Genomic DNA, 17,050 nt, shown 5'->3' with positions numbered 1-17,050 from the left:
AATATCTTTTGATGTTCTATACTATACATTTAATTTACTTATTTATATATAGTAGGTATTAAACAACAAATATATAATATTTGTAATTACAAAAGACATTGTCCACGTCTCACAAGCTAGATAATTATTTAGTAGGTATGTGAGGCGTAGACATTGGCTCAAAAAGAAAAGGGGCAAACTCGAAGCCTTTAAAATATAGTGTAAAAGTATGGAAAGAATTAGCTGGAAAGATGTTCTACGAAGATAAATAGCAAAAATGATATTGAAAATAGACGCGAAAAATGTTGTAGTACTTGATACGACTTGATATTATTATTGAAGGAAAGAGAAGATGTGAAAGACAAAACACAGTTATATCAAACAGAGCAAGGAATAAGTTGAAGTCGTATGAATACTCACATAATCATGAGCGCGGCTTTGATATTAAAAATCTATCACCATTTTTGAGGTGTTAAAGCCGATTTATCTAACCACGCATATTTTTTTGGATAGGATTTTACATTTAATCGATTGCTTGTATAAATTTTAGGGTCAGAAAAAGCGTTCTTCTTATGGTCCTCTTCGTCATGCTTGAAGAAATGCTCGTAGACCGTTGTAAAAGTGAAGAAGAGTATGAGATCAAATCCTGATATAAGAGTGAAACCCAGCATCAAACTTAGGAGACCGCCAAATGCAGCTAGATAACAAGAATATTTACAATTTAGCATATTACAAAAAAACATGGCTATTTATGAGGTTACAGTAAATGCCCTTATAGTAAATGCCCACACATAAATTAATTATCAAGTTTACTTCTACTGTAAATGCTAATTTAGGTAGGTATACCTTTACATAAAAGTATTAGAATAGCGCTAAAACGCTATATAAGTTTATATGTATATTGTTTTATGTACATATCCTATTACTAACTATAAGGCACCTCAACTAAGCTACCACATTATTCTCTATTACTTAAGACGTGTTTTTCTAATCAAACCTATGTGTTTTTTATAATACGTTAGCAAACAGGCATACGGACCATCTGATGGTAAACGGATACCCTAGTCTGTGTTCGCCTGAAACAACAAGGACGTCACGTGCGCGTTGCCGGCCCTTAAGATATACCCTTCTTGAAAACCCCATGATGTAGTCTGTCGAGAAAACCTCGGTAGATAGTTCATTCCACAATCTAGTAAGTAATTTTAGGGCTACGTTTAGTATTCTAGGGCTACTTATTTTTTTATTTATTTATTATTTATCTATTAGTGTGTTATAACTACATTAATAAACAAAACTGCAATGAATTTTATCAACGATTTGAATTTATATCAATAGATTAATATTTCCCATCATAAATATAACACACATCAAATTACAATAACAATGTTACTCATGTGAATGCATTTGTTCCTTATTTCGACCCTATTTATTTAGATTTTGTTAAAACTTTAATCGAGCTTCTGTCTATCGCCTTTGTAATTTATGTTAAGCAATATGTCAAATATATTAAAATATACAGAAATTCGATATTTTATTAAATAAATATATATTTCTAAAATTCCACGACTACACCTTATTATATACTTGTAACTACTAAGAGCTATAACGGAGACCTTACAATTGGTGCGCTCCTAATAGTACACACATACAATAGCTTATAATTTTTTAAATATTATATTAGGTGTGTTATGTTATAGTTAATTTCTTTATTAATGTAAAGAATATATAAACTATTATAATGTTCTTTTTAAATAGTTACAATTATTATTCTTTTTTATACCACCCATACAACAATAACGAAATGGACCGTTACTGATAAATTACGAGGGCATGAACCAAATGCCAAAGACACTCGTTGGGGTTCCTGAACAAATCTTTTTTGTATTTTTCATTTTTAATTACTATTATTAATTTACATTTTTTAAACGCGTATATTACGTATATAAGCTTATCTGACAACCGATTAATAATGTGACTGTGCATTACGCAGCGAACAAGCAATTTGCTGATATTCTATTTATAGACATACAAATTTGTGCTCGGTAAGCCACAATACCTACTTACTTATCGTTGTGATATTGTCACATATCTTATGTAATCATCAAAAACTACTAAGATAAACTATATTCAAATTAACTATTTCTATTGTATGTAAAATATTATCAATTCTGTTTGTAAGTTAATCCATAAAGCAACGACGCTTTCTAATACAAATACAGACCTAATATATTTTGCCAGTTTAAATATACATCACGTCGATATTTTGTTGAAACCAAATCATTGAAGAACACATTTAACAAGGATCGGTTCTCCAAACTGATGTCCTTACTGAAACATAATAAATATTATAAAACAAAAATTTTTATTAAGGAGGGTGCATTGATTTTATTCGTCCAATAAACGTGAAGTAATAAAAAAAGTATTTTTATTAATACACCTTTATAACCTTTGATAAAAAAAATCTATTTCGATTTGCAATACACAAATCAAGTCTTCCTATATGCCTAAAATCCGTTTATAAATTTATATTATATCTAGAGGATAAGGTGCAAACTGTAAATATTGATGGTGTAAAGTCTAAGGGAACTAATATTAAAATGGGCGTTCCTCAAGGTTCAATCTTAGTCCCATTTCGCTTTTTAATTTATATAAATGACCTTCCCTACATGGTAGAGAAAGTTGCAGATATAGTATTATTTGCGGATGATACTTCGTTAGTATTTAAAACCAGTCGCCAATGTAATCAATTAAACGATGTAAATTATGCTATCTCTGCTATATTAAATTGGTTCACATGTAATAATCTATTATTAAACTCCAACAAAACTAAGTGTATTAAATTCACGCTTCCTAATGTAAGACAAGTAGGTAAATACGCAGCTATTGCTTAATAATGAAGTAGTAGATAAAAAACAAATTGTTATGACTATTCAAAAGTGCTTAAATTAAGATTATTTGAATTTCTATTCTTCTATTCTATTCTATATTGCTGATTTACGGTAATTTAATTTATAGTAACAATAATATCATATAGTTCGTTTGTTTAACACATAACGACCCATATAATAATAATAATAAATAAATAATGTCAGACCAATTCCCACAGCGCCATCTAGACCCAGTTAAGCTAAATAAAACTTGTTAAGTATACTAGATAACTGATCCAAATACATAGATATGTTTTTCGTATATACATTGAACACATACAGACTAATACAATCACGCTCCGTACGAGGAATCGAACCCGCGTCCATCGGAAGTAAGGCAGTGTGCTTAACCACAGTATCACTGAGGCCGTTAAACATTTCTTACAACCCATTCGAAATACATTTTCCTTAATTTCTGTTACTTCCTGCTCGAGTTCATTCATGTACAAATTTATCAATGTCAAAGAAAGTAACCGCATCAATACAATGCTTTAACACTTGAATAAACCTCATATGCCCACTACACATTATATTTAATCCTATTTTTCAACAAATACGACGATTAATACAGGTATGTAATATTATCTGTGGTATAGGGAAAATATGGAAACGAGTAGTAGGTACCTATATAATGAAAAAATTTTTATAGACCCAAGTACGTACCTACCCAGGTAGCCATCTTTATTATTTCTGTTATCTGAAATTGCATACTACAAGTATAATTAAACTTTTATATACTGTTACTATTTATATAGGATGTGTAACATAAAATAAATGTATTTATTTTATATTTATATTTTATATTATTTATCAAATAAATTTGTTTTTCTAGGAATAATCAAACTTTTGCAATAAGGTTTTGGTTATATTTAATAATACAGCTAAATAAAAAGCCAAACTAGATAAACAAATTTTTCAGACGCTGTTTTTAAACAAATTACTAATCATAGTTTTGGTGGTTTATGACAAAATTTTGGATACTACTTTTAGATGCTTGTTTTTAGTGTAATACAGCTAGGAAGAATTTTACCCCTAAACTTGACTTTATAAAAGTCGTTTCAGTGTGAATCTCTATTTCAACTACATATTTCATCCCAAGTAGCTTGCTTTGTAAGCTACGTTTCGGTTCTAGGATGAGATATAGCAATATAATACAGGATTTGGGGGCATAAACACTTAGACCTCCGGAATAGCTACCCATGAGTTATTATAAACGTCACATGTCTACGAAAAAAATATGACCGTAGTATTTTTTTTTCATTGACATGTGACTACTAATGTTACTTGGACTACTCTAATGCTGTTGGCCGCACCTGGCCTTTACAGCTTCATCAGACGATACCTCCGTGGTGCTGTTCATATATATGGGGGCGGATACCACTTTCCTTCAGATGGTATATTAGCTAATTTTCATAAAAAAATATGTTATTATAGGTACGTAAATAACTTACTAAAATGGAAGTCCATTGAGTTCTATATTGTTAGCTAATGTTCCAAGTGCTACTTCCAAATGATAATCGAAATGTTCGCACTCTGGTAAGCAATGCAGTGTTTGGTGGTGCTTAGAATAGTTGAGATACACTTCCGTAGGACCTATGAAATAAAATATTTTGGATTCCTAAGTACGTTAAGAAATAAAAGTATAACAAACTATTATATTTGGCCAAGACAGTTATTGAAAGATATGATCTTACTATACCAGAATTTACAATGCAATATAGATTGATATGTTTACATTACCCCTTGTATGTTTTAATAACAGAATAAAAAGAGATTCAATAAATGCAGTGAAAAGTAATAGAAAACCAAAATGTTCGTTAGTTATTATACAAGGACAGACAATTTCCTTCAAGATTAAAATGTAATACAGAGGTAGACTTACTTAAAAGTTTTTCCATACAGTCCAAGTCATGGAAGTTACAGACACGATATTGTCCTGAAAAAAAAACAATGAAAGCTAAATAATTTTAAATTGTCCAAGGTAACTAATTTTATCTTGTAATCTTTCGCATTGAGTACCAATGCCTCATTAGTAGATATAGTTTGTTGATCTGGGCACGAACAATTTTAGAAAAATAAAGTACTAAACTCGAAAATACTCGTACTTTATTTACTTCAGCGTATTGTTATAGGGCACAAAGGTGTTTAGTACCAAATAATAATTACATTTAATATATCTTTATAATACGCTACAATACCTTTCATGGGAAAATAGTACGGTATACATTGGCATATGCTTCGAAACAGTTCTACTTTGATAAATACCATACAGTTATGGAAGGAGTACTGTCGGAAGATGCCAATCTGTAACTGAAATACATACATATATAATACAAGTAAACATTCATATTAATAGATTTCTCACACTCTACAACATATAGGTAGGTACTAATATAACATACATATACTGTAAACAAGGTAGAAAGCCAATATAAGGCGGTCCGTTACGTGTTAACTTGTACAAATCTTGTGTTTAAGTTCAGGTATTAAACTTTAGAAGTCGATTATGTACTATGCATTAATATGGTCTCTTCGATATGGTAGGTACACATTAGTTTCGAACGGTGTATTTTGTATAAATACAAATACATAGAGAATGCTTCTATTTTTCTTAATATAAAATGATAAAAAGGCCCCACCAGATGGAAAGTGGTAACCGTAGCCTATGAACATGAACAGCACTAAGCGATCACGTCATGTGACAATGCGATACAATTCATGTAAGACTGATTTGTAATGGATGGATGGAATGGAACTTTCAAAAAGTCAAAAGTGACATATCAAAAAATACAAATATTTAAAATAATAATGGTGGACAAGCTGCTATCAACAACTCATATTTTGGAATTTTCGGTCTTTGATTATATATCTAATTCCAATTTTAGGCTAACAGACCTTTCATTATTCCTAACTAATTACCAATTAATTATGTCAGCTTGATAAAAATACCATTTCTATCTTTTGTTGTATAACATCCTTAGGGTCTCTTACTTAATATTTGATCAAATTATCGTGATTTTTAATTGTATTTTCTAACATATGTATATGTTATGCGTGTATTTGTTATCAATATTCTGATTCAGTAGAGATATATCACAAAATATGTAGATTAACATAAGGCTAGATATATCTTTGAAATTATTGCGTCAATAATTACGTGTGTAGGTAACATACACACTGTCTGAAAAATAGCGATACAATCGCAATAATGTATATAATCCGATAGCCTATTATAGATTACATTTATTTTTAGGAATGCATACTATATTGTAATTCAAATATAGTGTCATCACTAAAAAATTTAACTTCAACCCAACCATCGCCAAATATCCGTCTTACTACACCTGCTATGTTAAAGCATAGCTCTCAAACAAAGTAAGCAGGAATTGTCGACCAATGTACGGGTATAAAAAATTAAAAAGAATACAATAATCACATTAAATAATGATACGCAACGGAACCCTCTGCACATAATACTACTATCACTTGACCAATAATTATTATCTCATGAGCTTAAAATACAATCGCGTAACTATCTGTACGAAACTATCACGGGTAGTTATTAGCGAATTACCTTAATACGTAATGCCACTGCATTGCATCCGTACAAACACACACGATTAATTAGCCCGTAATCTATATTGTCTAAACTAATAAAAGGGAAAAAAAATTTTTTTTTAATTAATATACTCAAAGTATACTTAATCTATTTTAAAAAAATCATATACAACGCTTCATTATGTTATATTCATATATCCGGTGATTTATATTCATAAAAATTAAACATGCCGCTATTGTGATATTTATTTGTGAAATATATATTTGGTGTAAAGTTTTGTTTAAAAAATATTATCTTATGATTTTATGATATGAGAAGCAAAATATTACAGCTAAATAAAATATACGTTTTCATTTACTTGAATCGTAGTAATGATAAACAATTTATATCGAACTACCCACTCCCACCCACAATTCACATTGCTATTTAATCATATATGCAAAGCCTCAACTAACTATAACACCTTAAACTTCCTCTATAATCACTCAGTTGATGACCGAAAAAGATTTTGGCAAATATATAGATATACGCGGCGGTGGAGTTTTATTTATAACATATATATGTATATTGATTACAAAAATATTTTGTTTTAGTTTCTAACTTAATGAAATCAATTTAATCTAACATTGTTAACTTTTATATACATGAGTAATAGTATTCATTCCTTAAAAACTGAAAGATTGATATTGATAACTCAAAGACAATCCTTTTTGATGTCAAAATTTATAAATACGTAATATGAAAATTTCTAAGGCCTATTTTTGCTTTATGTCTTTCCACATTTTAGCGGGATTTATTTGCACTATTTTGCATTCTCTTTAATGTTTAAATAAATAACCACTATGTTATTAAATTTATTTAATATATTGAGATCAATAAAACAAACGTAGTAAATTTAGATTCTCCATTCCGTAATCGTATATTTATCAATCCCTTTAAATATTCTTACATTTTCTACTAAAATACTAATTTGTAAAAATGAACTCAGAATATACGTGCCATACCGAGTTAATGGCGATGAATGATGTGATTTGCTTAGGGTAAGGTAAGGTGAGTTAAATTAGAGTTAAATTACAGGAAAAGAGGTATGAAATCTGAGTTCTCGGAAATAGCAACATAACGCCTGCCATACTATTTAAATAGTATGACAGGCGTCACATGATAATGTTAGGTTCATAATGGTCATATATATTGACGAGGATCTCTGGTTATCGCCGAAATAACTGTCATTTTGTTTGCCATCTTAATTACATAAAAAAGAGGTGGAATAACTTCAAAATATTGCAAGAAGCTTTGTGCCATAAGTAATAGTCTATATACATACATGTAGGTACGGCAGTGGTCGATGAATATTTAAAAAAGGATGATTTATTAAGTATCCCATAAAGTGCCCTCAAAATATTGTCATAAATCTAATAAACAAATTAGCGTGGTGTTGAATCTCTAAATAAAGATAAAAAATATTAGCTTAGCACGCAAAATGAATGGTGATAAACCTTTCATTCATAAAGACAAACAACTTTATATTTAGATATTAATAAATAACAAACAATTACAACATGATAAAATTCCGTTATCTCAATATAAAAAATAAAAAACGCAGCATTTACGTCAATAGTAATTGCTATTAATTAAGGATAAACAAACCTTATTAATCTAACAATTTCATATTACATATACCACTATATATAATAAATAGCACAGCGTACCTACATCATAAAACACATTTTAACAATTGTGAGAGATGGGAAGAATACCCCTTCCCATCCCATCCCATCAGAATACCCTTTCCCAGAGATGGGAAGGGGTATTGGTAACAACGAGGTCATCCCATTGCTAGCAATGCACCATATCAAGTTGACCTCCGGGTGGTTCCCCCTGGAAACTATCCTGATAAAGTCCTTGTCACGTTTGGCTAAATGACCTGACCTCATTCGCATCTTCATATTCCACTGATGGTTGACTGTTAACGGAAGCGCGTGCACTATTTCATTATCATCCATAAAAAAAACATTTCAGAAAATACATACAGGAAATAAATGAATAACTGAATTGAAGAATGTATGTCCAAGAAGTAAAGCATGTAAATCCTGCTTAATCATCAGTCAATAATATAAAACCTAACTATAAAAGCCTATATAATATAAATAATAATTCTATTACGTTATTAAAAGATTTCAATTAATAAGTAATTGTTTTTTAATTTAATTAATGTTAGGACATCATTTTTTTATAATGCTCAACATGCCAACACCCTTATTCACTTTGTAAATATAAGTACGACGCAAACAAACTTTATAATACAAACAATTATATTTTGAATTTGTGTCTGTTCTATCATTTGGTTTAACCGATTTGAAAAATAATATAATATCCTTGTAAAACCATATCTCATTAAAATTGGACAATTAAATATATTTTTCTTTTCTATACAATCGATTACGTTTAATTATAATATGTGGTCAAAACATTAACGGTCAGTTATTGTTCTGATATTACAAGTGATTCATGGTTGTTTACAATAATATGATAAATACTATAAACAAGAAATGAATCACTTTGGATTGCTTTAATTTATTTGAAATTCCACCGTCAATAATATATCATTGAACACATTGTTATATTTATCATAATATATTTTTGATGCCGACTGTAGCACGTATAGTATTGTTATTCAAATTCATATTTTTATTTACTATTATTCTTATTTATTTCAGGCAACTGAATGTTATATAGCAATATTGGTCCGTATTATGTATATATTAAGGAATAACACATATAGAAAATAATAAAATTTTAAATAAAATATTAATATACATTATTTAATTTACATTGTGGTCATCACAATCACTATGTCAATCTGCCACCATCATGAAGGAAGATTACTGACCGAAGGGAGTTATATAACTCCCTGCAGCATGTTGGTAGGGACTCGGGCTATAAATGAGTTGAAGCCCGCGTTGTGACTCGATCCCAACTGCGTCACCCTCATGTTCGGGTTATTCTTCCGTCCGTCCGTATGTAGTCGACGATATACTGTTCCTTTGTGGTGTAGTATGAACGAAACAGATACAGTGCCTTGGTGGCATACAATAAGAAGTTGGGCCAAGGTACATTGCCGAAATTGGTACTGTTATATACAACAAGAAGTTGGGTAGTAGTAGTAGTAGTTAGTAGTGCAGTGCCACAATGCTTTCGATTAACCCTCTTGACCTCTCTCTCTCTCCTTGACTCTTGACTTAACCCTCTTGAGTCAATATATCTCCTCCAAAATACATGTTACGTCGACGTGGTCGAACTTGAACGTGGTGGAAGCTTGTTAATTTCCTAGGCCACGAAACTCCACACGTCCTTAGAATCGATCACCTTCTTCCAACAACAACTTCCAAATTATTTTGAGTACCGTCACATCTGTGAAACACCACCTGTTATCTCTTGTTGACTCTTGGGACACATCTTGAGCTTCGCTATGTGGTTCTGGTCAAGGTTTGACACACATATCTGTATAAAATTAAATTTCCTCTTTGGCGTCTATTTTTGGTTGCAAATTCGCAGGAAGGTCGTTGTCCATAAGTTTATTTATCACACATGGGCTCAGAATGAACTATCATAGCGTACGTCGCGCCGAGCAAATTATAGGTATATATTTAATTAAAACAATACGTACATCTGAACGCACATACTGACTTGTTCGAATCGTTTCAACTCGGGCTAGTCTTCAACATTGGAACTAAAGCTAACCGAATGAACATAAAGTTGGTGCATAAAGACAACGCTCCATCTCTATTTGACAAACCTCTCGGGCGACTGGTTGCGAAATCGAGTCGACCATAGCCACTTTTAGAGACTTAATAATGGCTATCACTAGATAACCAAGTTCGCTAGTATATCTATCCTTTCTATTCATAATCAAATCTCTATCCTGATACACAATAGCGAGGACAGTTGTCCTCACAAGCCCTTCTTATCTGTCCGAGCGCAGGTACTTAATTGAAAATAACATGTATACTATATAGACTATCTCATAAAAGGTCTTTTTTTTAAACTTCCTTCAGATATATTAGTATAAATTCATATATTATATATTATTAATCATTTAAACCAATCACGAAGAATATCTTATCTTATATAATCTTTGCTGTATTATTAAATAGAGAAGTACCTCCTAATATAGGTATAAATATGACTAATGACTAATATATTATCACAAAAAAAGCGATAAAAATAAACAATTGATTGAAGAAACTTTCAGTTTTAAGATGAGACAGGCTCAGTTATAGTTATAACCTATATTTGACTGGTACACTAGTTGAACACACTACTTTACATTAACAGTAGCGGGTTGTTATCCGGGGAATACACCCCGCTTATATTCAAAGAATAGTTGACTTTAAAAAATAAAAATAATCATCATTCAGTTTAACAATAGGATTACAATGTAACACACTTTTTCGCGTTCCAAACAAGGTTTTTATCATAAAATTATGATCTAGCAAAGATATATTTACAGTCGTCATTTTTAGTCAATATATCATTAATAAATAGTCTAGAAATATAGCATGTACTCATGCCCATTTCCAAGTTTCAAGGTAAGACAAGGCAAGAATGGAAGAAAATTGTTTCTATTGAGAACAAGGACAAATCAAGTGGACATCTGTACCATACACCCTCCCTGAAAATGTAGTGGTTAATTGCAATAAAGGACCAGTCCTTTGCCACTATGAAGTAACGGATCTGAAATACCGATTGCTCATTCTAACTGGTGACTCGCCAGCCTTAAATTTTTAGCGCGGTATCTAGATTATTCTTTTGTTTCAGTCCATTTCCGTTCCAATTTATACTGTAGTATCATATAATACTGGTATGGTTTAAATAATACAAGCAATAGTAGAAAAAAACTTTACCTCATCAAAGTAATAACACTGCCTCTGCTCAGGTCTAAAGGACCTAATACCTGGCGTTGCATAGGTGCGTTCCGGTGATAATGATATAAGCACTTCCGTGGAAGGATTCACCATGCGTACAGGAGTATCCATATCAGGTATATTGTATGCATCATCTATAAATACCTGCAAAAAAATATTTTATAAAATATATTTTTTATTTATTCGACCTTTATATTATAATCATCAATATAGTTCAAATATATAACATATTCATGATTATGGAATAAAATTATAATTATTATTAAACCTATAAACCATTTTTAATTACAGGTACTCAAATATTTACTAAACATTAATTTCTTTGTTCTAATTGATTGTACCGGAATGCTAATAACAATTTACAAATCAACATTATCACGGCAAAATCCGCCTACCAAAATTCCTTGAGAAGCCACGAAAGCACTATAATAATCATCAGCATTATTATTCAGAATAACAGTAAGAGCTGTTTGGTAGCCACAGGACGCTACGCGGCGAGGACTGCTCGTACTAAGGTCTTGTCTGCAAAAGAATGTTATATTTAATACGTTATTAATATATATATATATATATATATATATAATAGGCCCGTATCGTAGAAACTTGTAATAGTATAGTCATTACTACTACTTTTGTTCATATTTTACATATGCTTTATATAACATAGATATGGTTTCCATTTAGAAAATACATTAGGTATATATAATTCATTTATATATCTTTCTTTTTCGGATAGTATGTCCGAACTATTTCATTATTATGTTATAAAATTATAATTATAAAAACATTTATATATATATAAAATAAAAAATATAACATATGCAACGGAAAATCAAATTTCCGAAATGCTATTAGTCAATACAATTTTTTTTTTTAAATATTGTTTATAAAATACATTAATATTTCATAATTTATATTATTTATTATTGTTAGTCTAATGTAAAAAGTTCATAAAAAGTATAAAAAAATCATTCATATACAATATGATAAAAGCAGTCCAAAATTCTTCTCTTATGAGCTTATACTCATTAATTAGTTATTATGGCGTAGTATCTACAACCCTACTACAATACACTCTACATGATAGAATAGTAAATACTGTAGTAGTACTGTAGTAAATAATGAAACACTAGTAAATACTGCTATGCTTACAAAGCTTCGCAACAACAGAACGCTGTTACGACAACAAATAACTTATTTAGTAATATTAAAAATTAATTCTAAGATTCCCAAAAATAGATGTCTGTGCATAATATATGCATTACTAATATTATGCATAACGAGTTGACGCAATATGTTTTCCACTTCATTTACCGCATAATTCGCGCATAATGTGATTGTTACGCACTTGTAAAGATCTATAAATATTTTTACAAAATCTAGTACTTTCACACTTACGAGGTCACGTTGTCATTCTCCATCACGGCCAAATAGTTGAAAGCACAACATAGGCTCATAGTTGTAAATATGTTTTGGAACAGCTCATTACATCGATAGATTGTATTCTTCCACATACACCTTTGAACTAAATGATTGCATGACTTTGCTGGTGATAACTGTAAATAATTTAGACATTACAAAAAATAGTTTTTCCTTGTATAGTATATTCAAATAAAACAGCCTTCAACCTACCACTACATCGAGGTCAATATTTGATACAATCGTTTCATATGACCTATATAATTTACTTATTGAAGCAGTAAAGGTACAATAATATCCAGAAAGTAGTTGCTATTTATCTTTGCGCCTATAATCTATATTTTTTATATTCCAAACATTATTTTATTTAAATAAAATTGCATTATATGTATATCTTTTACTATGTTCCCCATTCGCAAATATTTTTGTACATATGATCATCTTTAAGTATAACTTTACCTCTATGTTTTTGTAGGCAAAATGTTCCTTAAGCTGTGCATTCAATAAATAATATTGCGCGCAATACCTTTACTTTTTGCACAGCAATATTCCTAATAGTTGTGCTGAATATTTTACATGTTAATAAAACATTTAAGTCTACTGACTTACCTCCCGAAATAGCATATTTATTGATACATTATTTAGGTCTAGTACCAATTGCAATTTACGTAAGTCTTCCTTATGTTCATTATCAATTATGTATGAAGAATGCAACATAGGCGCTAGCCGAATGGCGTTGAACACAAAATCGGCACTAATATTAGCTGGTAACGTTCTGCGGGATAACAATTATAGATATTAACACTAATTCTTAAAAACTAAGGAAATTTTTGATTAATACCAAAAACTCGAGCTCAACGATTACTTTGGTGGGTATATATATTGTATATACATATATGATTACAGCTAATTTCATAATATTCGTTGTCTCTAGCGCAGGTTAGATTTCTTGTATGATGCAAACATTTGTATTCATGAGTATAATTGTTTATATTGGTTTGGTTGTTTTCTGTGGTGTAGGTGCTATGTATATATTAAAAAAGGCATTTAAGTATTTGTATCTGTTGTCTAGTATCAATATGAGAAGATCTGATTAATTTGTGAGTAGACGGCGTTATTATTATTATATATGTAATTCGTCGTAACATTTTGGTATCAAAAAGATTTACTTCCTTGTTAAAACGTAGCTAATTTTGCAATTGAATATTTATTTGAATTAAATATTATATCCTTGAACAAATAAAATTCAAATCTACTATAGGATAGTGATAAATAATTTTTAAGTACATAAGATCTAATTATAAAATGATTTACAAATAACAAAATATATTTTTTAATTTTCGCAATGATAAGATTCGTTACTGATACTTACAAATTGTCAGCAAATCGTCGTGCTGCCATACGAGAAATTATATTCAAATCGCAAATCGTCACTGCAGGAAATGGTACTTCCCATATAGCGCCCTGTGTACTTTCTATAACCTGTTGTAGTGTGTTTTGGGTGCCATTAAATAATTTGTAACCCCTTAGAAACTTAAACTAATATAAAAACTATCGATTATACCTATGTTTTTTGTACTTAAATAGGTGAATAGCAAAGAGACAGCATACCGGATGTTACAGCACACGGCAAATATGTCGCCTAAATGTCGCATGTTGAGTTGTTTATGCCCTACATGTACAACGGTCACCTCATAATCATAAGATTTATGTCTTTATCCATTGTAATTCTGGATGAATCCTTTATTCATCCATGTTTCTTTGCTTATCTTTACATAGTACCTATAAAAGTAAATCGCTTCCGCTGTTTACTCTCTGAGATCTTTTAAACTATGTACCTACTCAGCGAACTTTAATACAGTTTTCAGCAATAAATACAGTGATTTAAGAGGAAGGTTTATATTATATGTATAATATATACATAATATTGTATAGAAAAGTCGAAAAATTCAAATATTTGTAAAGTGATGTCGTAATATTATTGTGCGCTTTTTTTCAGATGTGCGAAAGCGATTTTTTTTCTGACTACTCTAATGCTTTTGGCCGCAGTTGGCCAACAGCATTACAGCTTCAACGATAGGCGGCACTTCAAAACGGCGGAAGGATTTATGGAGCGGGTAAAGGCCAACTCTTGCCTGACGAATATGATTGTAGTCTGAGGTCACCGCTAGGAGTTCGTACCTCGGCTCAGGCCGTCGTTTGATTTAGACGAGGAATCGACCGGAAGGGTTGACGGGGGATCGATCGGAGGGGGCACTTGGCCCTATAGCGTGGTATAATTCGCAACGATTGCAGGCGTCTATAGATGTTCTCCAGGCCGTAAAATAAAAATAAAAATTGCTTTTCAGTACATTGTTATATTTTGTAGTTATTATGGATTGAGATTTTAGTATTTGAGTAGGTACTCAGGTGAATTTATCAATTAATCTATTTAGGTTAATTTATCTATTTAGTTACTTAGGCAAGATTGATTTCAAAGAAAATAATATGTTTTTTAATTATCATATTTCTAAGATTTTCAATTATCATAGTTTAAAAAGGAACTAGATTTCATCTATATACAAAGCAATAGGTACTTGTATCAAGTGCCGTGCGAAGCCGGCGAGCGTATTTTATACCGGCTATAAAATACGCTCGCCGGTTAATATCAAAAGTAAACAAAGAAAAATAATACATTAAAGTAAACATAGTATAATAATAATAATATTTTAATAAACATATATTACATTATATATTTATTATTATACAGTGCTCGCGAATTTATAACTTTCAAAAATAACTTAAATGAAGACAAATTAATGTTTATAACATTTGACAAAGTCGGGAACTATGATCTACAAAGAAAACACACAGTTTGGACAGCCCTGATGTATGTCAATCCAGGCTGAAGTGATCTAAACGCGAGCGCAGGTAATGTACTATAATAAACTTATAGTATTTTTTAACAATATTTTTTTTATTAATAATCAACTGATCTGGAAAACAGTTTTAACACAAGTAGAATGAGCAATAAACTTGCTTATTCTTTGTTTTAAATATACATATTGTATAAATTTACATTTGTAAGTAAGGATGAACCCGAAAAACGCTTGGCAATTTTTAAAATATTTGATCGCTCATGCCTCGGAGTGTATTTAAATTCCAAAAAAAAATCAGAGATTGTTAGTAAATCTTACTTACGGTGACTATGGGGTTCCTGGCATACCATCTGTATGCTGTAACCACAAAATAAATTGCAATGACTGTACTCATTACAACTGCTATAAACCAACAGAACCTACAACAACAAACATTGAAATTATATACTATATTATTTTACCAACAACGAGACACTGAATGGAGTGCATAAGATTAAAAGTCGTAGCAAAACAACAGAAGGAAAATTTGTAAAGATTTTTATAACTACGAATGAATTGGCAAACAACCTGATGACACAATAGACATGAACTGCACTATATCTACAGTGGATCCGTGTTACCCCACATATACCTACCTAATGTCGTTTCTATGAACTGAAATCAACTCTTTACTCAGTAATATTACCGCTATAGGTATCTTACTTGAAAACATAACAACTTTCAAAACAAGACCTGTAAACAAACCAGGTGACACCAAGGCTTATAAGACCTGCTGTCTTCGCCAAGTAAAAGACCAAGGGCATTTGTAAGAGTGCAATCAAGACTAACCTTTCAAGAAAGCTGAGCTCCTCCATCACAATGTACTTATATCCGTGTAAATCAGTTCGTCTACAAAATTCTTTCAATTTACCCATTAAACACCCCTCTTTAGATTTTTTCTTATTGCGATTCTTTTTCTTAATAACGCTTTTGCCTTTCGTGTCCAATGCTCCATCGATACTGTATAAAACCATTATAATATACCGATTCAAGAAAATCGTTTCCTAAAACAACACAGACATGCAGCACGGTAAAACCGTTTATCCAGAGTGGAAAATAGTCATTATTTGTAATTCACGAGCCAGCAATTATAAACCTTCGATTGAACAGATACGCCAACTCACAAACTGACACGATATATATACATTAAACCATGTTGATAGGACAAACGACAAGGATGAAATTAAACGATACTTATTAGAAATAACGTAAATTATTAATTCTGTTAGTAGGTGTTGTGGAACAAAATATAAAATTAATAAAAGTTTACTGTAGACATCAGACAGATTGAATGAATATTTTCTAAATTTATGCAAAACTCTAAGGATGTACTACATAATTGAA

General features: G+C 30.7%; 1 protein-coding gene across 1 annotated transcript; it reads right to left on the bottom strand.

Annotated features, from left to right (window-relative positions):
- Window positions 1-212: 212 nt before the first annotated feature.
- Window positions 213-16,728, bottom strand: LOC131849283 (sodium channel protein Nach-like). Its single transcript, XM_059199320.1, is given in 12 exon segments — window positions 213-676; window positions 2,201-2,307; window positions 4,358-4,499; window positions 4,789-4,842; window positions 5,105-5,216; window positions 11,370-11,534; window positions 11,786-11,912; window positions 12,789-12,946; window positions 13,419-13,584; window positions 14,182-14,291; window positions 15,990-16,086; window positions 16,496-16,728. Coding segments are annotated over 12 exon segments (1,713 nt in total). The 3' UTR covers window positions 213-434.
- Window positions 16,729-17,050: the final 322 nt, after the last annotated feature.

This window comes from Achroia grisella, unplaced genomic scaffold, assembly GCF_030625045.1.
Source record: "Achroia grisella isolate CSIRO2021 unplaced genomic scaffold, CSIRO_AGI_Agris_v1 utg640, whole genome shotgun sequence".
Classification (NCBI taxonomy): domain Eukaryota; kingdom Metazoa; phylum Arthropoda; class Insecta; order Lepidoptera; family Pyralidae; genus Achroia; species Achroia grisella.
The sequence above is the reverse complement of the archived record's forward strand: the minus strand, read 5'-3'. Positions and strand labels throughout refer to the sequence as shown.